General features: G+C 40.5%; 1 protein-coding gene across 2 annotated transcripts in view; it reads right to left on the bottom strand.

Annotated features, from left to right (window-relative positions):
• The window catches only part of dlc1 (DLC1 Rho GTPase activating protein), a 137,352-nt gene that overhangs the window by 2,480 nt on the left and 108,466 nt on the right, over positions 1–26,406 (bottom strand). Inside the window, exons 1-13 of one of the 2 annotated variants that reach the window (XM_073841575.1) lie at positions 24,318–24,621; positions 17,071–17,142; positions 16,144–16,225; positions 15,425–15,488; positions 12,176–13,755; positions 11,410–11,589; positions 10,711–10,870; positions 9,659–9,866; positions 7,553–7,766; positions 7,114–7,228; positions 3,946–4,158; positions 415–632; positions 63–236 (exon numbers count right to left, since the gene is read on the bottom strand). In XM_073841575.1, coding sequence (XP_073697676.1) covers positions 63–236; positions 415–632; positions 3,946–4,158; positions 7,114–7,228; positions 7,553–7,766; positions 9,659–9,866; positions 10,711–10,870; positions 11,410–11,589; positions 12,176–13,755; positions 15,425–15,488; positions 16,144–16,225; positions 17,071–17,142; positions 24,318–24,330 — 3,293 coding nt within the window. In that variant the 5' untranslated portion in view covers positions 24,331–24,621. Of the gene's footprint in view, positions 1–62; positions 237–414; positions 633–3,945; positions 4,159–7,113; positions 7,229–7,552; positions 7,767–9,658; positions 9,867–10,710; positions 10,871–11,409; positions 11,590–12,175; positions 13,756–15,424; positions 15,489–16,143; positions 16,226–17,070; positions 17,143–24,317; positions 24,622–26,406 lie in introns of those variants that run through there. The other variant, XM_073841574.1, reaches the window with a different exon arrangement.

Here is a 26,406-nt window from a genome sequence, read left to right as displayed (position 1 = left end):
CACATTAAGTAAAAATTTAAATATAGAATGTATTTGTTCTGAGGTGACTTTGCAGCTCTTACCTGCAGTCTATTCTGGAGATGTGTGTGAGTCGGCTCTTGTTGGATCCGCAGGGTTCGATGTAATAGCGAGAGGTCAGAACATTTGCACGGACACCCAGGACGGCTGCACTCTCATGATCCACCGACACACACACTAAAGCACACACTCCCTTGGGCAAGTCTGTCACCCACGACCTGAAAGTCGACACAAAAACACTCTTAGGATTTTTATAAACATAAAAGAAGTCTTCCATTTAAATTTAAAGTACCATTGTGAATTTTTTTTACTTTTTTTTTTTTTGTTTTGTGGTCCAGGGTTACAATTGCACAATAAAAACAACTTCAGGTAAGAAGTCAGAGTGTTTGTATTCACCTGAGCACCACATGGTCTCTTGGCGGATGGGGCGCCATTGAGTTCCTGACGTACTGATAGACTTCCATGTTATGTTCCAGTGTCTCTACAGTTCTGCACTCTAGCAGGTCCTCATCCCAGCGTTCCTGCTCTCGCAGAATCCGCTGCAATACGTCCTCAGCCGACCCAGGCACATCCACGCACACTTTCCACTGTCGCAGAGACGACCCATCCTGAACCTATAATGAAAGAACATGATGCTATGGTCATTTTGTTCATGATATTATGGCAACATGAAATTACTTCATGGTAGGGTGTCCAATCCTGCTCCTGTTGAGTTTACAGTTAAAGTTAAAAGTTTACACCCCCCTTTCAGAATCTGCAAATGTGTGTAAAAAAAACAATGACTGTATTATTTTGAGATCAGGCTTTTCACACTGAGGACAACTGAGGGACTCATATGCAACTATTACAGAAGGTTCAAATGCTCACTGATGCTACAGAAGAGCTTAAGAGCATTAAGGAATTTTAAGATCAGGGTAAATTTAACTTATTTTGTCTTCTGGGAAACATATAACTATCTTCTGTAGCCTCTGAAGGGCAGTGCTAAATGAAAAAAATATGATATTTAGGCAAAATAAGAAAAATGCACACTAAGATTCAGAGCTGTTCAAAAGTTTTCACCCCTGGCTCTTAACACATTGTTTTTTTTCCCTCTGGAGCATCAGTGAGTGTTTAAACCTTCTGTAATAGTTGCATATGAGTCCCTTTAGTTTTCCTCAGTGTGAAAAGATCTCAAAATCATACAGTCATTGGAAAGGGTTCAAATACACAAAATGCTGGAAAACCAACAAATTTGTGTGACCTAAAGGTTTTCCGAAAAAAGCAGGCAGTTTAACTGTTCAGGACAAACAAGGGACTCAACTATAAAAAACACAGCCATAGATCATTCAGGTAAGAACACAGTATTAGGAATCAAGGGGATGTAAACTTTTGAATGGGGCCATTTTCATAAATTCAACTATTATTTTCTCTTGTGGACTATATGTAAACATATTTTATGTGAAATATCTTATTCAAGTCAGAACTAAATAAACAATAACATGCATTTTGTATGATTCGTCTTATTTTGATCAAATAATTAACATTATGCAGATTCTGAAAGGGGGGGGGTGTAAACTTTTGACCTCAACTGTAGCCCCAATCTGCCTCAACACACTTACCTGGAAGTTTCTAAGTAATCCTAAATACCTTGATGAACTCTTTTAGATGCATTTAATTAGGATTCGAGCTAAATTCTGTTGAAATGGACAAGATTGGACAGCCCTACTTAAAGGAACACTCCACTTTTTTTGGAAATAGGCTCATTCTCCAGCTCCCCCCGAGTTAATAAGTTGATTTTTACCGTTTTGAAATCCATTCAGCCGTTCTCTTGTTCTGGCGATATCACTTTTAGCATAGCTTAGCATAAATCATTGAATCCTATTAGACCAGTAGCATCGCGTTCAAAAGTGACCAACGAGTTTCGATATTTGTCCTATTTAAAACTTGACTCTTCTGTAGTTCTATCGTGTACTAAGACCAGCGGAAATGTAAAGCAGCGGTTTTCTAGGCTGATAAGAATAGGAACTACACTCCCATTCCGGCGTAATAGTCAAGGAAGTTTGCTGCCGTAACATGGCCGAACCAGGCGCATTAATATCACACAGCGCCTGAAATTAGATCCCAGCTAGGTAACTTCCAATGTGACCGGTGCTAAATTTGTGTAATTCCGGTTGTTGCAGCTGTCAGAGTTGCAGCTGGTAAATTGTTAGTGGCTGGATTTACCTGTGTGTGATTAGCTATGGTTATGTGCATTGTAAGGGGCTGTGATAGTAAGTCGAAGACGTAATCTACTACCATCTTTCATAGAATTCCCACCAAAAAAAAAGGAATTTCGACTAATGAATCAATGGCTGGCTGCTCTGAACATAGATCTCAAAACACCGTTAGAAACGATCAAGAAATGGCGTGTTTGCTCCGAGGATTTTGAACCAGATGACTATTTGGATAGTTTTACCGGTACTACAGCACGGCGTCTAAAGGACACGGCGATCCCAACAATCTTCAAACTAACGTTACAGACAGGACAACAAGGAGCATCGCCCACGGCTGTAAGTGAAACATGATTAATTGCTAACGTTACCTGTGAAATGCAACCCCTGACGACTAGGTTTGGGCGAACAGTTGGCTTAGTATTTGCTATGACCAAATTCCATGTGTGATTGCAAAAGAAAGTTATTGCGAACAGTCGGTGGTGTTTTAAAGTCAGTTTTGAGTAAAAGTGTAACGTTACATCATGAATGTAAGCCTGAAAATGCAAACTGACAGTATGCATTTAAAATCTTTATATTATATAATGTAGCAGGAATAACTTACTCTTGCGACAGCTGGCCATTAGGTCCACTCGGCGTGTGACGTTTTTTCTAGTTTATTTTGTCAAACCGGAAAAAAAAATCGACTATTGCAGGATGCAGCATTGCATCCAAGTCCTCGGATGTTGCGACCTGCCACTTCCTCATCAGGTAGATCCACCCTTGCCATCGATGGCAATACCTGGTCCCACTCGCGACAACACAGGCACTCACTTTTAGTTGGCATGGGTTGGCAAGCCCCACCAGCGCGAATCTGCTCTCCTCATCCCTTCTGTCCCAGGCAGTTCAGACACACTTTCTTGTCTTTCGTGTACCAAAACCTTAGCTTCAGTGAATTCTGGTTCAAATTGATACGGTTTAGGATCTGCACCAAAGTAAATATCTTCTAAATCGTCTCTCACAAATGTCTCCATGGCGAGGAACGCTGTCTGTGCTGTGCATGCACGTTGGATATGTTGACGGAAGTAAACATTTGCACATGTGCTGTGTGGTATTATTGCGCCTGCTTCGGCCATGTTACGGCAGCAAACTTCCTTGACTATTACGCCGGAATGGGAGTGTAGTTCCTAATCTTATCGGCCTAGAAAACCGTATCTTTACATTTCTGCTGGTCTTAGTACGCGATATAACTACAGAAGAGTCAAGTTTTAAATAGGACAAATATCGAAACTCGTTGGTCATTTTTGAACGTGATGCTACTGGTCTAATAGGATTCAATGATTTATGCTAAGCTATGCTAAAAGTGATATCGCCAGAACAAGAGAACGGCTGAATGAATTTCAAAACAGTAAAAATCAACTTATTAACTCAGGGGGAGTTGGAGAATGAGCCTATTTCCAAAAAAAGTGGAGTGTTCCTTTAATGGTTCCATAAAACACTAACCAAGGACAAGAGAACTGGGCTGAGTGAACAAACGACAAACTGATGTCATTGTGGGCTCTAGGCCAAAACAGAGCTGGGAAAAGATAGTTTCACACGAAAAAAAAGAAGTGATGTAAGGAAAAAAGACACAGCTTTTCCATTAGGCACAAGCAAAAAAATGAGCAAAGGAAGGAAGAGAGAGTGAACATGAAATGGAAATATGAGAGAAAGTGTCCAAGTTACTCGAATAGGGTGTGTATTCATACAATTCCCTTACCTTCTTATACGCGAGCTCAGCGTTTTCAGGAGTCGAGCAGCTGTCGTAACCCTTGAATTTGTCCTTGGCTTCTTTAAGCAGGGCATCCATGCTCTCTTTGAGCAGACTTTGGTAGCTACAAGAACCGCAGTCCTCCATCAAAACCTCCATCCGCATGGGACTCAAGCCCTGCTCCACGTAAGAGTTCCTACAGCGTGACATCTCTTCCGGGATCTGAAACACAAAGACGATATAAATTAAAATAAGCCATACAGAGGCTTTTTTTAAGCTGATTCATGCTGGTTGGTGCTAGTCATGGTAAGCCTGCGATTACCAACATCCTATTTTAGGGTCCAGCTTACAAATTCAAGCTAGTCTTTTCAGCAGGGATGCATTAGAGAACAAAATTAATTAAATGACTAGTTCATAACATGCAAATTAACATCAGCATTAGCTTCGGCTATGGGAGCGACCGGCAAAATAAACATTGTAAGCTTAGTATTACATTACCCACATGACAAATCATGTAGTATACTAGTTTTGTCAGTCTCAGAATCTTAAAAAGATTACATGTTAAAACTGCTCTGGGTGTGAGTGAAATGAATGTGAAAGGAAGAGAAGTGACACGAGTGATTCATTCCTCACGAAGCAGCTCATCCTGTTTGTGTGTGCCTTGTCCAGCATTCTGCCCTTATCCACTGTGAGTGCTTTTGTGCATGTCCTGTCCTGCTCTCTGTCCTTTTCCTGCCTGACTGATGATGTTTGTCATGTCATAGTGCTTGTCCCTTTCCAGCGTTTGTTGAGATAAACTTGTTATCTTCATACTGCAAAAAGCATTAGTCTGATGGATAGAGCGGGACCAGACCTTCCGCATCAGATTTAGGGGCGGAAGACCTTTAATACAAGACTCTATCTTTCCGCTTCTCATTTTGAATTATTCGCTTTCTATAAATAGGCCACTGAGAAGAAAATAACTTTTGGTAATAGCCATAGATTGAGTTATATTCTTATGTTAATGGCTCCACATAATCAGCTCAATCTAATCATGGAGTTTATCATGATCTGCTCAGGGAAAGCAGTGGCATATGGTATAACAAAAAGCGCAAGTGTGTAGGTGAACATTGCAACACAATGCTGCTTTGTGGATGATGGAAAATTGAATTTATGGTGTTGTTCAACTTCTGCTGACTTTCATTATTTTACACTTATCCAGTTAAGAGCTTCCTTCCTGACCTCTGAATAGGTACTAAAAGTGAAAGTGTGCACCTATTAATGTGCATACAAAGCTAAAATTGTTTGTTCGTTGTTTCCTGATAATTTACTCACCCCCATGTCATCCAAAATGTTCATGTCTTTCTTTCTTCAGTCAAAAAAGAAATGGTTTATAGTTGACTTCATTGGGAACCAATGGGTTGAAGGTCCAATTGCAGCTTCAAAGGGCTCTACGCGATCCCAAGCGAGAAATAAGGGTCTTATCTAGTGAAAAGATTGGTCATTTTCTAATAAAATTAAAATATGTATACTTTTTAACCACAAATGCTCATCTTCAATGCACATCTATGACTTCACGTATTACATATCAAATGTTGGAAGTGTGCTCCGATTTAAAAAGGTAGGGTAGGATAGAGCTGCACAATTCTGGATAAATTAAGAATCACTTTTTTTTTGGTCTCAAATAGAGATCACGATTTTTCGACAATTCTGAACTAAGCTAAATAATGTGTGACAAAATAATTATTGCTGCAGCCTATTTTAAAGTGTTTAAATAATTTGAATGAGTTATTTAAAATCTTTATATGTGACCCTGGACCACAAAACCAGTCTTAAGTCGCTGGGGTATATTTGCAGCAATAGCCAAAAATACATTGCATGGGTCAAAATTTTTGATTTTTCTTTTATGCCAAAAATCATTAAGAAATTAAGTAAAGATCATGTTCCATGAAGATTTTTTTGTAAAATTCCTACTGTAAACATATCAAAATGTAATTTTTGATTTGTAATATGCATTAAGAACCTAATTTGGACAACTTTAAAGGTGATTTTCTCAGTCTTTTTGATTTTTTTGCATTCTCAGATTTCTGATTTCAAATAGATGCATCTCAGTCAAATATTGTCCTATCCTAACAAACCATACATCAATAGAACGCTTATTTATTGAGCTTTCATATGAAGTATAAATCTCAGTTTTGTCAAATTTAACCTTATGACTGGTTTTGTGGTCCAGGGTCACATATATAATATATCATATATTTAAAATATATTGAATACATCACTTTTAATATTAAAATGATGAAAAAGTGGTTAGAATGAATGATTCAATGACTCTTTAATACTTGTTTTATTACTGGATAAATTTACGTTTTTGAACGAATCTCTTGAATAAATTATTCCATGACAAATACATTTTAACAGCTAGTGCAAGATAAGCATTTGTGGTTAAAAAGCATATAAATTTGAGGTTTTTTTTTTTTTTTGGAAAATGACCAACTGTTTTGATAGATTAGACTTTCATTCTTTGGCTGGAATCATGTAGAGCCTTTTGAAGCTCAACTGAAACTGCAATTTGGATCTTCAACCCACTGAAATTCACTATACATCATGGAAGGTTTTCCTCAAAAACCTTAATTTCTTTTCGACTGAAGAAAGAAAGACATGAACATCTTGACACGGGAGTGAGTAAAATTTGAATTCTGGAGTGAACTAATTCTTAGGTGACTTTAACATTATTGTTATGTGTACTAGAAAAACCGAAAAACTAGTAAAACCTTGCTGAATCCATAAAAAAACAACACTGCTATCTGTAGCCATGGCTGCTAATTCTGGTTCTCTATTTGCATGTTTGTGTGTGATTTTATGGGTAATTAGGAGGGATTGGTCATTGCGTAACAACCACATTAATCTTTAAATAAATTCTTCTTGGAGGTTCTCTACCTGTTTTTGCAACAGATGTGCTGTAGCGTGAGTGTCTGCACATGTTAAATGAGCGTGCATTTGTCTTTGTACCTGAGCTGCATATGACAGAGAGACACATCTGGTGCAGAGTGATAAGACCACTAGTTTCTGACAGAGTTTTGATAACGTTGACGTGCGTGAGAGATGGATGAGAGATTTTGTTTGCTCTGTTCTTAAAACAGAATTGTTTGTGTTTATGTTGGACAAAATGTACTCAAAAGGCAAAGTCGTACTCACCAGAAAGAGTTTTCTGCACTCCTGTATCATATGCGCCAAGCCGTGCGTGGCAGCCAGGTTTTCATTCAAGTCCCTTTGGTCTGGTTTTCCCAGAGTGTTCTTTCTGTTCATGACCCTGCGGTAACAAAAAACACATGCAAAGGGATAAACGGATAAAGTAAAATCTAATCTCAAAGTTATCAAACTCAAATTTAATGCTACATTTTAGTCCAGCAGGCATTTAAAGCCTTACGTAAGTCAGCTTTTTAACCTATTCCCTCGTTTCCTATTTTTATGGGGTGGTTATTCAAGCGAGACAGAGTATAATTACATGGTTTGAGAGTTTGAAGTCGCCGCATGTCAAATATGAAGGCACCTCAAGCTCTTTGCAATTAAAAAGATGAGCCGATCTATGTGTTCTGTGTATAAGTGTTTTAACAGAGTGTACGCGCACACACACCTGGGTGAGGAGCTCTCTCTTCGCAGTGTGTTGAGGTGAAAGAGAGAGGGGGCCAAACACACAGCCAGGTTGGTGCATGTCATCTGGTTCTCACCCACGCTGGCCGTTACATCACTCAGAAAGCACAACAAAGTCTGCAGGGCTTCGCGGTTCTCATCTGGTAAGAGCAATACGGCTGCCCGTACTGCCTGCAGACGCTGCTCTTTGGGAACATCTGAAACCAAAAGAGGCGTTTCATTAGTTTTCTTCGAACGTAATGCATGAGGATTGTATGCAGTGGTAAAGATATATGGAGCAGTGATGACATAATGGTACTTTTTCTATGGAAATAAATGATTACCATATTCTGCACTTGAAACTGTGTCTGTAAACATAGTATTAAATACGTTTTATTATTACTATTTTACTTTATTAAAATATGTGACCACAAAACCAGTCGTAAATATCACGGGTGTATTTGCAGCAATAGCCAACAGTCCATTTTATGGGTCAAAATAATCGATTTTTCTTTTATGCCAAAAATGATTAAGATATTAAGTAAAGATCATGTTCCATGAAGATATTTTGTAAATTTCCTACCATAAATACATCAAAACGTAATTCTTGCTTGGTAAGAACTTCATTTGGACAACTTTAAAGGCGATTTTCTCAATATTTAGATTTTTTTATACCTTCAGGTTCCAGATTTTTTAGATAGTTGTCTCAATCAAATATTATACAAATATCAAACATATACATCTATTGAAAGCTTATTTATTCAGCTTTTAGATGATGTATAAATCTCAATTTTCAAAAGATTTGCCCATATGACTTATTTAAATATTTACATTTTGTATATCATTTTTATTATATTATAATCTAAAAATATAATAAGGTAATATAATCACTACACCCACAACACTATCCGTTTTCATTATGTCATTCAGAGGAGGAAGGAAGGGAGTTAGTTCCAGATCAGGGAGGGGTGTTTAAACTTCAGAAATCAACAATATAAACCAAGTGGACTGACGGAAGAATTTATCAAACTGCGCAATCCATATTTTCAGCATATCTGCAGCATGTTGTAATGTGCCACTGAAGAAAAGCGGCTTTTGAACGGCAAACATTGGATTGATGTGAACTGAAATGTCACGTATGGAATTGTGTGTGAGTGTTCATCAGACGATTTCTGTTATTTTCGCCCTTGGGAAAGAAAGACCCTGTGTGAGCACAAAACAGCCACACACAAACCGTTGCTTTTCTGTGTGGGATGCTGAGACCTCCCTTGTGGTTGGGGTCAGCTATAGTCTTTGAAAGAACATATTTGTGCTGGCTGTTTTCTCCGTAATTTTGGTTGTGGTAACAGACCACTTTAATCAAATCATTTCCCTGAAAGACTGGAGTTATTGTGGAGTTAATGTGAGGTAAAAGACATCTTGTCTCTAAAAATCTATTTTGGTATGTTCAAGCTAGAACAGTGTACCGTAACATTACAGGATCAGTATAATACCATGTTCTGTTCACTACAAATCGAAGAATTTTTGTTGACAGACCTCTTATACTATTTTCTATTATATTTCTTCATGACTAAATAAAACTGATAAATTTCAAATGCTCCTTCAAACCAAACAAGATTTCATAAGCATGTACCTTGGCATCTTCCACACACTAATTTATGATTGGTTTACCAGAGTGATGTACGTGTTTGGAGTTGTTCAAGAGTCTGACATTTGAAGTGAGCACACAAACATTAGAAAGTGTGTGTGCTGTGAAATAGCTGTGGTAAATACACACTAGGACACTTGTGAGTTACAACTTGGTGTTGGCACTGATTCACATTCTGATTTATAAGCGCTAAAACGTCATTTGACAGCTATTTCCTGAACTTGTTTAGATTTCTTTACCCTTTCGGAATGATTCACCCATCCAAGAACAAGCATCTACAGTATAGTACAGTCTTTGTGTCATTGTGAGTTGCCCTCTGGATATGAAATGCCTGTGTGTGTGTTCTTGTTTTAAAAGCTGAGATGTTATTGTTTGTGAGTACATTTTGTACAGGCATATGTCAGTGCAAGTGTGAGGTCATCTCCAAAACACCTGAAAGGTCAATTTTATGCATGTTCTTACATTGATAAATCTGCAGAAAGGTATCAGACAGTTTGCTGGTAAGCAGAGGTTCGGGAAGGTCTCGGAAATACTGCTTTAGCATGTCAGCCACGTCATAAGCCGATTGGCCCTCGTAGTTGACTCCGCCCCCGCCAGCACCGCATGACTCGTTCATTTGGCGAAGGGCTTGGATCCGTGACTTCACCCCTGATTTCCTAAACAGCCCCACCTGTAGAGAAAGACGGTTAGACATTTAGTATAAATAGTAGTAAAAGCACTTATTGCAATCATGGCCGAATATGACTTCAAGTTGCAGCTCAGTTGTAAAATGTTTTTAAATGCAACCTTTTAGAATGATTTATAATATTTTGACATTTCATTTGCATTCTCTGTCTTTCCTATCCAAACTGACTACTAAATAGATGGATTACCGGTGTGACCGTGACTTTTCCAAATACAGGAAAGGCATCTCTAGGAAAACTCCCAACCGCTTCTTACATAACCCAGTTATGACTGGAAAAGTCTAAAAGTGTAACTATTATGTAAACTGCCAAGGAATCTTCTCATCTGACACCAGAGAGAGAGAGAGATCCGTCTATAGTCCATAGATCACTTGCTTTCTCTTAAACACCCTTGGAATGGAATGTCAGCCATGTGGCTAACTTTGGTAATATGTAACTAGTAGATATATGGAACCAAGACATTCAAGCCTTTTGAGGTTATTGTGCTACGTGCAGACTTAGAGTGTTGAACTCAAGCATGTGGTGATAAAACAACAGATGTCTTGTGCTTAAATATGGCTTTGTTGCATGTAGCAACACAACAGGGACTGTGCATCTAAACAGCTGTTCAAATAGGGATCATTTTACTAGGTTATGACCTTGACCAGACATTTGATTTCTCTTATTATCTTCTTTAACTAACATAGTGTTGTTTTTCTATAGAAGATTGAATATACCAGCAAACAAACCAAAGTTAGGTATGCTATGATGTGTTCGTACAGTTTTCTTTAACCTTTGAAGTACACGTTTGGACGTGCATACTTGCAAATGCGCACGTCTCTCATCTCTCACCTGGTCGAGGCATTGGCTCCGTAGGTAACGCATGGCTTGCTGAATACTCTGAGGCAGGGGTTGTCCGCTTCTTTGAACTATCACCTGCAGTGGAACGCCAAAAACACTCCTGTCCTTATAGTCCCGAACCTTGATCCGCTTCATAAACTTAGGAACAGCCCTGTAAAGCACACAAAACATCTCAATAAATACACAGTGACATTAGAGCTTCTAAAATTAGAAGTCTTGCTACTTTTATTTCTTTACTGCACAACAGTGCATATTACTAATTCAATGTCAAGTTATACAGAGCAAATGGTCCATACATAACTAGCAAAGACTGGTATTTTTTTTGCAAAACTAGAGCAGCATATGAGCAGCATGTGTCAACAGGATGCTGGTTCGTAAGTGTATGAGTGTGTGGATAATTGTGTATTTAATGGGAAGACCTCTACAAGCTGTTTCCACCTTTACAGGCAAAAGGATAAACAGTGAGACAGCAGACAATGGCTTTGAGCAGGAGGAATAAAAGGGAACGAGTACACATGTGGACATCTGGGCAGCAGGGTGTTTGTCTTTCCGACTGATGGTAAGTGTTTGTCTGCGCATGTGTGGATGTCTATGAGGTGCCAAATACTGGGCTTGTCACTATCATGATGTATGGTGGTTTCACATATTAAAATCTCTCATATATATGTGCTGATGTGCAGGACTCCTTACCAGCTGAAGCCATGCTTGTTGGTGGGTGTGTATCTCTCCAGTAGAGCGGTAAGTTTGAGCAGGCTGTATTTCTGAAGGAGGTTCATCTGCAAAACTGACTGACATCCAACTTGTAGCACTGTTGACGACAGACTTGGCCGGTGGGAGCTCTGGAAACTTGGCCATCGCAGTTTCTGAGGTCTGCAACATAAACATTCATACGAACGTTACACCTAACCTAGCTCAAACAATCACAAAATGTTCAAAACATAGACATTACAGACTAATATAAATTAGTGTTTATAAACTACAAGACATGAACCACAGAATTTATGTTATCACTACACACACACTCAAATACACGGTACAAACTTTGCAAGAATAAGTACCTTGACTTGCACATATTGTGTATACACACATAAACACAAGCTAAAGGATCAGCTGCAGATAACAGGGATTAATCAAGGCCTCTATCACCAGGTGGAGGCCGTTAGAATTCCTGTGGTACATTCCATTGGGATTCCGTATCCTTCAAGTATCCCTTGTTATGTAAGGAGAGCCGTTCTGACATGCTCTCTCACTCCTTCTCTCCCTCTCTGTCCCATAATTCACTGTGCTTTTTTGGCATGATAGATTTTAAATTAAGTTTGGCCAAAGTTATAAATTACTACAGGAATGGTTTGGTAGAACATCCAATAAAAAAAAAATCAGACATCTTTGTCTCAGAGACTACTTGGTGTGTGTGTGTGTGTGTGTGTGTGTGTATGTGAGAGAGAGAGAGTTTCACCTGTTGGCTCGTGTAAGTGATGCTCCCACACCAGAGTCGCATCTTTCACGTGAGCTGAGTGTCTCGTCCCTTTCTGCTAGCGGGTTTCCGGTGCTGTCTTGGTCACTGCCGTTCTCTGTCTCTTCTAAGCGATTTTGCAGTGGGGATGATGGACAAGGTGATGCAGAATCAAGCGCTGAATCTGAATCTCCTTCCTCTTCCTCTTCATCCTCTTCTTCTTCCCCAGTTCCTGTTTCTGACCAGGCATTGACCAGCCTCTGCAGGCCACTGACTCGCTCCAAAACGTCCTCAAGTTTTGATTCCTCCTCTCCTTCTGCTTCGTCCTCATCATCTCCCACTTCTGAGAAAGGAACATTATCATAGACACTCATTCGACTGTCTAGTGAGGCGGCGGAGCCCCTCCGGGGTGGGCGCCGGCTTGTGTTGTCCCCACCACGATAGGATCCCCCATCCGCAAGTGCTTTAGGAAAAGTGCCAGGCTTGTGGCCTTCAGGCAAATAGAAGAAGATTACACCTCCTTCTTCTTCTCGACTCCCTTCTTCCTCCATGCATCTGTTATCTGAACTTTGGCGGTTGCGCCTATTGTTCTCTGCTGTTGAGCTGGGCTCTATCCTCTTACTTTGGGCCTGGTGATTCTGCTTCCCATCTTGGTCTTCGGAAGGTTGCAGGACAACGAAATTAAATGGGTCAAAGCCTTCCAGATACATCCCACCTCTTTTGGTGGACCCCGCTGCTGTGCTGTGACTACGTGCTCTTGAGACTGGACTGGGCGTACTTACAGCACTCCCGCTGCTGGCCTCTGATTGGCTACTCCCTGCGCTCCCACTGCTTGTCTGCGTTGAATAGGTGACGCTTCGGTTTCGGTTTGCATTCCGATCCAGAGTTGCAATGTCCACACAATTGAGCTGTCGCAGTTTGTCTTCGTCAAGACCCTCTTTCAGCACAGGCCCGCTGATCTCCAGCCTACCTTGTCCAGCAACACATTTCTTTTTGCGCTTGGAGGATGCATTGCTGGTGGTGCGCAACCGCAAGCTTTCCATGCGCTTCAAGAAGCTCTTTGCTCTTGAACGTGTGCTTTTTTCAGCACCACTGCTTATCAAACTTGGCTTTACATCAAATGCAAAGGTGCTGCGTTCCAGCGGTGATGGAACCCCATCAGACAGCGAGTCTTCATTGGCACCTGATGTTCCAGAGGAGCAAACACTAGCAACTGAGCTCGCCCTGGTCGTGGTGGCTGTATTAGCATTGGAGATGGTTGTGGCAGGGCTGGATGGTACAGTGGTACTCAAGGATCCTCCTCGACCTCCACTTCCAGCACTGTGCAGAGAGCCCACCTCCGGCTGCTCACTAAGATCTGTTAAGACGCTCTCAGAGCTAGCATTAACTCCCTCCTTTAGAAGGGGTCCTCTGGCAAAACGATCATCTTGGGATAGAAAGGGTGTGAAGGAGCCAGTGTCTCCAGCTGGAGGGGAGAATACATCCAGGTCTATCTGGTCCAGGCGAGACCAACGCTTGCTGTCCCGCTGGAAAGTCCAACGACCACTTATGGCACATGGCTCATCCTCATCAGAGTCCTCACTCTGAAATAATATGGAAGAGAGTTATAGAAATACTTTAATATGAGTGCAGCTAAGTACACTAATGACTCAAGATTTATTGTCACATTTAAAAAGTGAAGATGTGACCCTAAATCAGCAACAAAGAATCAAAGTTTTTTAGTGTCAGATTGATCTAATTCATTCCCTTGCTCTTACAAGCCTCTTGGGCTTGATAATTTGTCATATGCATGAAACCAGGGTCCACTAAAGGAAAAACTGTTATTGTGGTTGGCTTAGCCATGTCACAGCACAGTCACATGTTCACCATTCCCCCTCTCCTTACTCGGGTTAATCTATCTCCTCCCTGAGGGTGGTAGGGATGGAAGGAAGGGGGTGGTGGACACAAAATTCCAGGCCAGCTCTCAGGGTTCACACCCTAGCCTGAGAGGGCAGGTCTGGTCCCATCCCCCATCAATGCAATCACCTCAAGCAAGCCTGGAGAACCACGTCTCCCGTGATGGGACTCCTGGACAAAAGGGTTGGACGGGAGGTGAAAATATTTGAGAGCTACATGTTTGTCTCGCAATGCCAGATCTCTATTGCCAATTATAGCTGTAGATTTCACAGCCTGTTAAAATAGTTTGAAATAATTATGTTATTTCCTAAAGAGATTAGGGAGTTAATTAAGTAATTCTAGAGTATAAAACTGGTTGACAGTTTTACACCCCTAGTTGAGTTAGTTGATATCAGCTTAGGTCCTGGAGCCCTCACAAATCAGTAAAAGCAAAACTAGTTGGCTGGTTACCAGGGGGTCGCGGGATTCAGAGGTGTCTCCTTCACGGTTCATAATAACGGAGGCGACGAAAGTCCGTAAAACTTGGGTTGTTATTTTATAGCCCCCGGGGGCAAGCCTTTGATCAGAAGGAATGAAGACCTGGTGTGCAATGTTCCTTCACTGCCCACCAGAAAATCCGCTATTAATTCAAAAAGACTATTTTCACTTTAAAATAAGCCTTATGGACAGGAAGACAAGAAACAGAGGAGGACCCTACAGAGGCCACCTGAACAGATCAATGCATTCCAGGAATGGTTTCTGCTTGTATGTTTGAAAAGGGCAGATCACTTCCTCAAGTCATCTCCTGACCTCTACCTTTGACTCCATCAACACAAGATGACACTAAAGGGTCATCAGCTTTCTTAACAGGACGCACACTTGACAAGGCTGCCATTGTTCAGACTTACAAGTTTTAAGAGCAGAAAAAGAAGCTGCAGTCTGACATGACGATTATCTTCCTAAGCTCCCTGTTGTGGTTACATAGTTGGATTGTTTGTTGTTGCATTCTCGACCTGCATGTAGTTTGAGCCATGGCTTTGGGGCAGTCTTAGACTATACATGCTCATTCTTAAACTGCACTGACAGAGTGACCAACAACCGCCCGGCAGAGTGTGCATTTTCTTCCTTTTATGGTATGGAGGGGAGTTTTAGAATGCGTATGGTGAGAAAAACATGACAAACAGGAGTAAAGAAAATCAGAAGTAGGATGGGAGCTAACGAAGCCCTTTATGTGGACATAAAAGCCATACTGCACTGCCCTTAGGGCTTGAAAATGATAAGAAAACAAGACCTTCCTTCTAATTAACTGACACATGAGTTACACACACTTAAGAGTGAAATGATTTAGCAAAATAAAAAAAGGGACAAGACACTTACTCTTTTTCTTTGAGGGGTGATCTCTAATCTCATAAGAGCGCACTTGTTTAGGGTGTTCAGTCTCCTGCAATACACACACACAGATAAATGAGTGAAACAGTGGCAGTCGTTTTTCAAGCAGATAGCTTGAAAAGAACCATGGGGTCGCAAACAAAGACTAAATCCAGTCATTAGCCTACAAACAGACTTTGCCAGAGTCAAAACCCTGGACAGAGACAGAGAGAGAGGAGGGGGGCGGAGAGGGGATAACCAAGAGATAAAGATACAGACTGAGATAGATGGAGACAGAAAAAAAAGATGAGAAGAGGATGAGAGAGGTGGGAGCCGAGCCCGATAATGAGCTGCTGAGGGAAAACTTCAGATTAAGGAGGAAGACAGACGGACAGGGAATAAAAAAGGAAGAAAAGAAAAAAGGAGGCAGAAATCTGGAGTGGCGACAACAATACAACAAAAGAGACGGAAAGCTTATCCCAGAAGCCACCTGGTTGGTGTCATGTGACCCTGAGTTAGGGGGGAATGTGTGTTTGTCTGCATCAGGGGGCTGGCACCAGAAAATGGCCTCCAGATGTCTGTGAGCTCCAGCTGGTCTCTGATGGACCCTTCTCTGAGTGAAGAGACCTTCACTTTCTCTTTTTTTCTTTAAACTATTCTAAGCTAATGAGTCCGTACATCATCAAAATCTGCTCAGATCTTCATTTTGGTAAATGCACATGTCTCACCTGCACAGGGCTTCTATGGCATCTTGATCTAAGAAGTCATGATCTCTGGTAACTGAGGAAATCTCAATCGGGAATTGACCGTCTAAAAAAAGAGAGAACAGAAATGAACTGGAAAGAAATTTAATATAAACAGAGACCCAATAAACATGTTGAAGTTTATTAAGTGTGGAAAGGGGGCTGTTGGCACCAAGGGGAATGTGTGCCTGCCCTCTATCATACATATACACATACACACACACACACACACACACACACACATATGCATACAAACCTCCCCTCCTCCGGTGTTGAAAAGGTAGAGGAAGTACGTCTTAGCCAGCCAAACAAACACAGCTGCAATACTGCAGCGCTCAACAGCGGGAGGTGTGTGTGTGTGTGTGTGTAGGAAGGGGGTGCAGGAATCACAATAGGCACTCAGCAACCCTCAGAGCACTCAGACTGTCTTTATTAACTGAGTTTTTAATAACTCAAAGGCTAATTAATTTTTTGGCGGGAAACTCAGAACTCTATTAACTTTTCAAGGCCAAACAGCTTTCCAATGTGTGTGTACGTGAGTCTGTACCAATGAGCAAGGGATAACATGATTATTTTATTGCCTTCCTGAAGACCTTTACCTTACTGTACTGGCTCTCTCTTATCTATAGTGGGGCAATTACGACACTCAGATTTCTGACATGGATAACACACCCCTTTCACGTGGCACAACGGCTGGAGTCAGTAGGTTAGAAGTGTGTGATGTTGGACACCTAAGGTGTGGTGTTATCTGATATATGATTGTCTGAGTTTTATATAACACTTCTTATATAAACAGATAATGCCACCTCTGCCTAATCATTAACTCACCTTAGGTGCCTCTTTGAGATTGAGCGGGAAAAAAAATAGAATGCATTTGGTAAGTCATTAATGTGTCCTAGACAAGTGGCCTACCTTCATAAAGCTGAGCATATTGTGGAAAACCTGCAGCCCTCAGCCATGTACACGCCTCCTTCGCCTCAATTTCTGTAAGAGAGAGAGAGACAAACAAATAAATCAACAAAAATCACCTTGTGCGAAGCATTCATAACCAAATCTTTGAGTGGAAACACTCAACATGGCACTATAGTGTAATGTTTGAGACCGCAGTGCTAAGTGGCCATCCAAAGTGGTTAGAACTGTTGTTGGGGCGGTGAAGAGGTGCCACATCCCTGTCCATTAACTTTGAACGGCCCTTTAGACGCCATACGCCAAATGGCAAACACCAATGAAGGCATCTTGACTCCTTTTAGAGCTCCACGTGTTGTTTCACACAGCAACGTGTCAGAATTAGAAGTTTAACTGCGATTCTGTCACTCAAGATGATTCTTTGACTAGCAACACTCGCTCCGTGTAAATACTTGCTTAAAATTTTCCAAGGTGAGGTGTAAAATTGCAAAAGCTCTTCAGCAGTCCCAGAAAGTTAATATGCCAAGTTTTTGTTTATTGGACTATGTGATGGTGAATGGGCAGATAAGGATCTCAAAGATTGCTGAACTGAACTCAAGCAGGCATGACGCAGGAACTGGCGAGTTACTGAGATCGCAATCATTCCTGATAACCATTGTGCCCTTGAGCGAGGCACTTAACCTCAGGTTGCTCCAGGGGGACTATCCTGTTTTAATAAGAAGCATCTAAAGTCTTTTGGATTTGTGTTCAAGTGCTACAGAGACCCTATTAGCGCCCTCTAAAGGTGTAACACAGCTAATCCAACTCTCCACCAGCCCTGCTATGGTCTATCACAAACAGAATCTACACAATTACAGCTCACAATAGGTCGTAATCAGTAGAGAGGGACCTCTCGCTTTTCTCAATGGCTAATTGCGCACATTCCCGACTCCTAAAATTCCAATTATTCTAATTGCAATGATTGCGATGATGCCTTGCACAACTGAAAGACCACCTGAGATGGGTTCCCCATCATTTCAACCAAAAGAAAAGGAGGCCGGGGATTAGGGGGGGCCTGCTGAAAGAGACGTGAGAGAAAGACACTGCCCTGCCTGCTTTGCCCAGAGGAAAGGACACAGGCTCTGACTCTGCTAGCAGAGATACGTGACTCCCCACTCGAACAAGCGTGAGAGTGACGGCACACATGACAACAACAAAGGCACGCGATAAGGGAGGTCCTCTGCCGGTGGAGAGAAGCAGAAGAAACAGCAATGCAAAAATAACAGAAGCAATCTGACTCAACTGCACACATGCAACTGTATCTCAAGAATCCACACGCACATGATGGGATTCCTTTCACGCGAATGACAGAATTTTGCCCGAAAACACTTTTTGGAGGTCATGAACTTTGAGGAATGTCCTACACTTAAAATAATGACACACTTTTCTGGAATGGTCTGTAATGAGCGCTGTGGCTTCCTGTGAGAGTTTATGTGTGTGAGTATAGATTGTATGTGTGTGTTTGCAGCGGGCAGGCACCACTGAAGACCATCCAGCTGCAAGAATGTTAGAGGACTGTATGTATTTAAATGTAAATGATGGAGAGACACAAACACACACAGGCTCCATGGCAGTGTCTCACCGACTGGCCTTTTCTTTTCATCGAAGGTGTCCCCCCAGCCAGATTACAATGGGATGCTATCACACAGGTGCCTGTCTGACACCAACTGTAACTCTTTCTAACCAGAGACGGCATCTGAAAATCATGCAGAGACGTGTGAGATTACCATGCTCTTTTCTCAGGAGAAGCGTTGAAGACAGTGTTTCCCAACCCTAGTCCTGGAGGCACCCCAATACTATACATTTTCGAAATCTTCCTGATCAAACCCACTTGAATCAACTCATGAACTCATTGATAGACACTCCAAGACCTGAAAAAGGAAACTTTCAAAATGTGTACTCTTGGGGTGTCTCTAAGAATGGAAGATCTGATTGGAGACCTTTCATTCCTATGGGTAAACTCACTAAGGCAACCTAATCTCATCACTAAAATGTACCCGTGGGAATTTTTTCGCAAGACGTGAAATAATACCACCATGTACATTTTGTGAAATAGTCACTGAAATGTCCACTGAGTTGTGCTAAAAGAGTGTTCGGTTATGTTCGGAACAGATGAACATACATGTGGTATGTTTTTTTGACATGATTTTAGTACGTGACACTGCAGTTCTGACGTGAAATCTCCATTGAGTGGCACTTTAACTCTAAAGCTCCGTGACGTTTTAAAATAACGTACCATTTGCACAAAACCTAAACCTACTCAATAGAGGAAAAATGCAATCGCAATGCCATTTTAGCTTGTTTTTCGATCTTTCACCTTTCAGCTCTTTCATCACGAGTCATGTTTTTCACGAGATTCGTAACCAAGGATTCCGCATTCTAAGTCCAATTCCATGCCGGATGAGCTACCGAGCAAGCTTGTTACATCCGGAAAGCGAAACAAATGGAGCTGTAATCATAACTGTGTACAAAAACGACTATTGGTTTTTTTTTTTTTTCATTTCTGTTGGAAACTGCAGTCATATGTACTTATTGTATGTCTTTCGCATCATTTCGGAAAAGTTCCCACAGATACGTTTTCGTCATGAGATCAGGTAGAACTAAGGATACAGTCATTACAGCTGTACACCCAAAAGACATTCAAACACACAACTACACTCTCTAACACTGCTGGATGTCACACAGATGAGCTCTGGCTGTTGACACACTGTTTTTGCGCCATCTCAGCATTCAAACCCATAAACACATCCGCGCTTAAGGTTCGAACATAGGCCGCAAGCATAGAGTTTGTGTTTGTGTTGTGTGCGCACGTCGCATCCTGTGTTCTCCCCGCAAGTCTGTGCGGATCCCCAGGCCAGGCGGCGACCACACTTCCCTTGCCTTTCCGAGGCCGACGGGAAGCCAATAAGAGCGGCTCATTTCACAGTTGCCATGGACACTTTGGAGGACACACCTCCTTTTGTTCAAGGCCAGATAATGGAGGCCTTCAGCGCCAACACAAACACAGAGAACGCCTTACATCCTGTAACACACACACGGAATGTCGAACGTTCGACCTCAGAGAGAATGTGAAATAGGTTGAACCTCCCCTGTAAAGTAAACAGCCTTTGATTCTTTCTTGATTGTACGGTACATGCGTTTATATTTAAAGGAAACTATAAATTTTAGTTACAAACACATCAGATTGAGTAACTGAACTAACATTGTGTCAAAAGCCAGACTGACGTCAGTGTTACTTCACAGAGTTGGACGTTCTAGCACTCTTTCCTTTTTATATGACACACAGCATGTTTCCAAGCCAAAAAATATCCCAGAAGGCCTACATGTGCCATTAGTTCATAAATGTGAATTATTACGCAAGTCATGGGTCACCTAAATTAATTCAGCAACAGTTACTAATATAAATAGTTGTTATGGAACAAAGTGACATCATTAAGAATCAAAGTTTTTTTCTTCTCTTTCTTTTCCTGAAAACCCCATTCTTTCATCCTATAGTTTTGATTTAGTGCAAATATAAGGGAACTAACAGTCATCACCAGCCCCTCCCATCTCGTTTCCTATTTCTATCAGCCTTAATCTACAATCCATCTGCTTCATATCTTGGTGCCAGCCATCTAGTGGATGCATGACCTGTGACCTCTGCAATGCCACGGTGACCTGAGTCGAGCACACAGGATGTCTGGGCGGCATCCGTCACAGAAACATGCCTGTATGTTTTCTCCTTTTATCAAAGCGGACAGTATTCATTCCACCTAAAGCTTCCGTTTGTATTAAATGAATGAAATATTGATTTATGTTGACGAGAGAGAGGGGAAACTTAAAAAAAAAAACTGAAAAAGAAACAGACAAGACAAAGAGGCAGACTACAGACTCCAGACCCAAAGAAAGACAGTCAGACGCAATCTCTTAGGAGAACGTCCCATGACCCGGCCAAAGTTGAATTCCTGCTGGCTGAACCTTTTTTGCCTCTTCTAAAATTACCCTTCCTCCTCCCTTTCTTCTTCCTCCTCTTCCTCTTTTTCCTGCCACAGGAAGTTCTCACAATCGCTGGCCGATGGTTCCTCAGCATGGGAGGGAGGTGGTGGAACTTGTGTGTATGAATGTGTGTGTGCGTTAGCAAGTATTTGTGGATATATCTCTCTGGTATAGGAGCAGAATCCAACACTCTTAAAAATATGGATTTAAAGGTTCTTCATGGAACCGTGAAGATGTGAATCCAAATTCATTTCATAGCTTGAAGTGGATGTGGATTAATTTGAAGGCTTTTGAAGCTCAATGTTATGCTACTTACAGAGGCCCTGTTTCAAATGAATAGCACACAACCATCAATATCTAGTCTTTGAGCGGAACTAGCAGGAATTTTATCAGCGATTCATGTGACCTGATGTCCTATTTGCTAAAGTGCCTCTAAGACACTGAGCTCTTTATCTTTCATCTTTCCACACGTACACTTCAAATCTGCAGATCAAGCGGTCATACATCATTTGTTGAGGATCACGCATATCATATTTTTGGGCATGGCTTTCTACAGACATATGGGGGTGGAGAGAGAGAGTCAGGTAGCTCTGAAAATGAGAAGATCCCCTCCATCTGGCCACAGACACAGGGGATCATGGGGTTACCCCATCACCACAGTCACTCAACACCACTCTTCCAGCCACCTACACACACTTTGGCCAGATGGGTCCATTTATGTCTGTCTCAGACTTTCTGACAGATTTAAACATTAGCTATCACTGACCTGGAGCCAGCTTGGCCAGGTCTGGTGACTGGACACTTTGTGTAACGCAAGGCTGATCTCGGGTCAGATGATTAGATACGCTCAATGATATGCCACCCTATCCATTCCATCTATGATCAAACGATTACTTAAAGAGGTGAAGAAAGAGAGACCCTCCTCTAATATGACAGAGGGCTTCTAATGCACCATCCGATCTTAAAGCAACAGCAACTAGTTGAAAGAAATGAGACCCAGCAATCACTGTTTCCAGAAGGCAATAAAGCAGATTTGTGGCTGCAAACCTGTCTACACTTCCAGATTTTTTTTTATATAAAGGTTTCAGTGGATTTGGAGCCATATAGAGTGTTTAAGAATGTGTGTTCGAGTCTCAAAGCTCTTTTATTTGTGAGTGCATCATGCTCAAACACCATGACTGTAGATTATCAGGAGCTGAATGTATATCAACTTCAAAGTGACATGTTTTAAGCATGCTATTCTTTTCTTTGACTCCTAACTGATGGCCATTGACTGGTTACTGCTTAATTGCCTGGAGTTAACATGACCCCAAGTTTATCAACCACTGTTTAGATAGAAGACAAAAAAAAAAAAAAAGTCAGACGCAGAATCTCCTAAAGCTAGAGCTTTTTTGGCGTGCAAAAAGTAAGTTGCAATTCTTATGAGATCAATTATGCAACAGAGTGAAATTCTGGCTATAGATAGGCTATATGTGACCCTGGACCACAAAACCAGCATGGGTATATTTGTAGCAATAACCAACAAGACATTGTATGGGTCAAAATGATTGATTGTTCTTTTATGCCAAAAATCATAAGTATATTAGGTAAAAATAATGTTCCATTCAGATATTTAGTAAATTTCCTAACATAAATATATCAGAAGTTAATTTTTGATTTGTATTATGCATTGCTAAGAACTTCATTTGGACAACTGTAAACGCAATTTTCTCAAATTTTTTTTTTTTTTTTTCCACCCTCAGATTCCAGATTTTCAAATAGTTGTATCTCAAACATATACTGTCCTATCCTAACAAACCATACATTTCAGATAAAAAAAATGACCCTTATGAATGGTTTTGTGGTCCAGGGTCACACATTTAGTCTAGTGAGATAAAATGAGATAACATTTGTGATGTGTAAATCTATAAATAAGCAGATAATGCTTGTACTTTTTCTTGTTTTTAGTGTTGGTCCGATATTGATCCTAACAGAAGACTAAAGAAACGAAGTGTTGCTATGGTGACCTCCTCAGGCCATTCAGTGTCCTTTTAGCGCATTCTGGCTAACTTTTAATCTGGTTTTGGCTATTGAATTAATCTAAATGTAGCTAATGAAGGACTATTTGAAAACACCGTTGTAAAAATACACTGGATAATTTTAAAACCCTTAGTCTTCAAGACAAGAAAACATGCACGAATGCCCCTTCAGAGGAGAACAGCGCGCTCTTTACGCGCTCTTTGGCAGTGCCAGATTATAGCACAACTTCTCCAACACTCTGCATTTAGACTGAATGGAAATGCATACCAACACTGACGAAATCTTATCTCTGAACACTATGAAATCCATGTAAATCCAATGGATACGTGTCGAGATTCGGGGAGCGCAAAGGGAGATTACTTATCGGACAGCCTGGAGCGCCGGCAACTCGTGAAATGTATCTCACGCACCACCCAAATAATTGCACTCTTAAACTCCTAGCTTTAGGAAGAGATGGAAATTTAAAGCGGAATAACTAAGAGAGATGAAAATTATAGAGCACTCCACTCATTCCATATCCAACGTAACATATCCGCTTCTACATCTTAACATGTTAAGTTACGGTATAATGCTATTATAACTGCCACTATAATAGTTGAGTGGTGACTCTTTGCAGGGTGCGAACCGACAACCTTTCGGTGACCAGCTCAGTTTGTTTCTTATAAATGCAACAGGAACAGACATAGTTACAAGAATATAAATCCATAAGCAACGCAATAGCTGTTACAGGCAAATTCAAAATACAGTTTGATAACTTCTGTCAGGCAAGGTCTGAAGATCATCTGACTGAAATTTACTGGAGGATTATTACTACCAAACCGTGTTGCATTAGTAGGCTATACTACATCTATTAAAACAGTTATCCGTTACAATGGACATCATAAACAACAAATAAATACAACTCTTCAGTATGATATTATGAATAGTCTTATCTTCTCAGATTCACTTCAAGTCAAGTCAACCAGTTAAACTATTATTGCTGTCGTTTAGGATGCGATGTGTCATTCTTGTATCGACTTAGCAGCATTTGAACTAATAATCCATTGTGATTTTGGTGCCTCCAAATGACCACGAAAAGAAAGAAGTTACTAATGAAAAGTGATTGGAATGGATACCCCGTCTGAAGGGCTTAAGACAAATAAATAAACAAATAAAAACCTCAATAGACAAACATCTTTTCCTCAAAGAATGTATAATCAAACATAAGTAGGCCTACTTACGAGTAAGGATCATGTTGTGTTTTCTATAAATCGCGGTAGTCCCGCTGCGATGTGCTTCACGAGTCCGCTTCGTTTTATTCCAACATCACAGTGAAGCTCGCATAGTATTCCAATAAGAGCCGATTTCGGAAAATAATATAAATAAAAATAAGTTCCTCCGAGCTAAATAACGTTTATAGAAGGTCCGAAGACCAAATAGAAAAAACATAAATCCATGACTGATTTCCTTTCCTGTCTGCTCAGGGGGAAAAAATTCCTCACTCCACCGGAGAGAGCTGTGTTTGAAACGCCTGCGAACTGGCTGGCCCGCGTGTGAATGTGAATGAACAGACTGATTCACTGTTTAGGAATGGGAGGCTGGGAGAAGGCTCCACCTCCCCGCCCAGGACAGCCTCAGGTGGGCTTTCGCTGCTTTAGACGGGGAGGTGGAGCTACTTTTCAATTTCCAAAGCCTACTTTAAAGACATGATTGTTTATATCCGAGACTGTTGTTGCCACAGAGAATTACACATTATAAAATTAGTGACAATAATACAAAAGAGTATAAAATAACTTAAGCATTCAACAATACATTATAAGCATTACATGACCAACAACGCCAAATAGCTAAAGGATTCTTCTGAGACTTCTTTTAAACGAATAAAAAATAACGCCAAATGGTGTAATCCGATTCAATAAAATATGAGCAGGTTTCTTTCTTTCTTTCTTTTTTTTTTTTTGTGGGTCAAAAATCTATTTATGAATAAATCAGAGCCGTGCTGACAAGTTAGAACTTCCAAAATTAGATAAAAGTAGTATTCAGGATAATTGCAAATCATTAAAACCAAACAATGTTTTGATTTCATATCCTCAAGTTAGGTTATTATTTTATTTACAGAGGAAAACGTGTATTACGCTCCTAAAATATTATTGTGCAGGCAGTAGACTAAAGCAGAAAGTGAGTTTCTCTTCTTAATTCCATAGGTGTCACTTCTTGTCATTTTCACAAAATTTTCATTTAGGGATTAAATTCAGATACTCCAAAATGAATTCTCGATGATAGGCTACACATTAAATTAATAAGAACTCAATTTTTAAAAATAATTACAATTATAAAATTATTATTAATTCCAAATTCATTAAAAATAAAAATATATATATCTTACCAATGCGCGCGAAAGTGCGTATTACGCATCACCGATTAAATACGCGTTTATTTTAAAGTTTGCTAAAAAAATATTCTGAATTAGTCTTAAGTATGAAAGTTATTTTTCTTTTTTCTAAGCGGAGTCAGAATCATCTAAAAGTGAGAGTGAGTTCGAATACTGCTCATTTGGCTGTAGCCTAAGACATTGTTGGGTACTTAACTACTTTAAACTGTAATTAAAACGGCGCGCCGTTAGCATATCATTAGAGGTCTTCATTAAGTAGTGGGGCCGTTTGAAAGCCGCTATTGTGGGACATGATGTTGTGAAAGGAGAAGACAATGAGTCCGTTCTGTTATGGTAATTCCAACAAGCCCCATCAACAGGCGTCCCTGATCCTCGTCTCTTCCAGCACGCACGCACGCACTGGCGCAGGCACTCACGCACGCACGCTCATAGATGCAACGGTGCAACAGTAGCTTTAAAACAGAGCAAGACCTTCTATTGTGTGAGGAGCTCTTATTGAGATCAAACAAGCTTATGGTCCTCCCTGAAGCTTCCTGCTTAAGAAGTCAAAAGAAAGTCATGTTCACTTCCTTTTGCCGGTTCAATTAAAATTATGACAAAGTCTCAATGGAAACCACTATATTCATGCAAGCCAGAAGTCAGTAGATGTTTTATGATTATAATTAAGTTATGTTTAGAATGGAATGGACTAGTTTAATGGTTACAGAATAAACTGACACTAGTTGCTTTAAAATACATATGTTCAAAATAATGTACACTACCAGTCAAAAATATTTTTCATGTTTTTTTTTTTTTAAAGAATTCTCTTCTGCTCAACAAGCCTGCATTTAATTGATCCAAAACACAGCAAAAACAGTAATATTGTGAAATGTTTTTACTATTTAAAATAACTGCTTTCTATTTGAATATATTTCGAAATGTAATTTATTCCTGTGATC

This window comes from Garra rufa, chromosome 6, assembly GCF_049309525.1.
Source record: "Garra rufa chromosome 6, GarRuf1.0, whole genome shotgun sequence".
NCBI classification, from domain to species: domain Eukaryota; kingdom Metazoa; phylum Chordata; class Actinopteri; order Cypriniformes; family Cyprinidae; genus Garra; species Garra rufa.
This window is presented reverse-complemented; position numbering and strand designations above follow the sequence as displayed.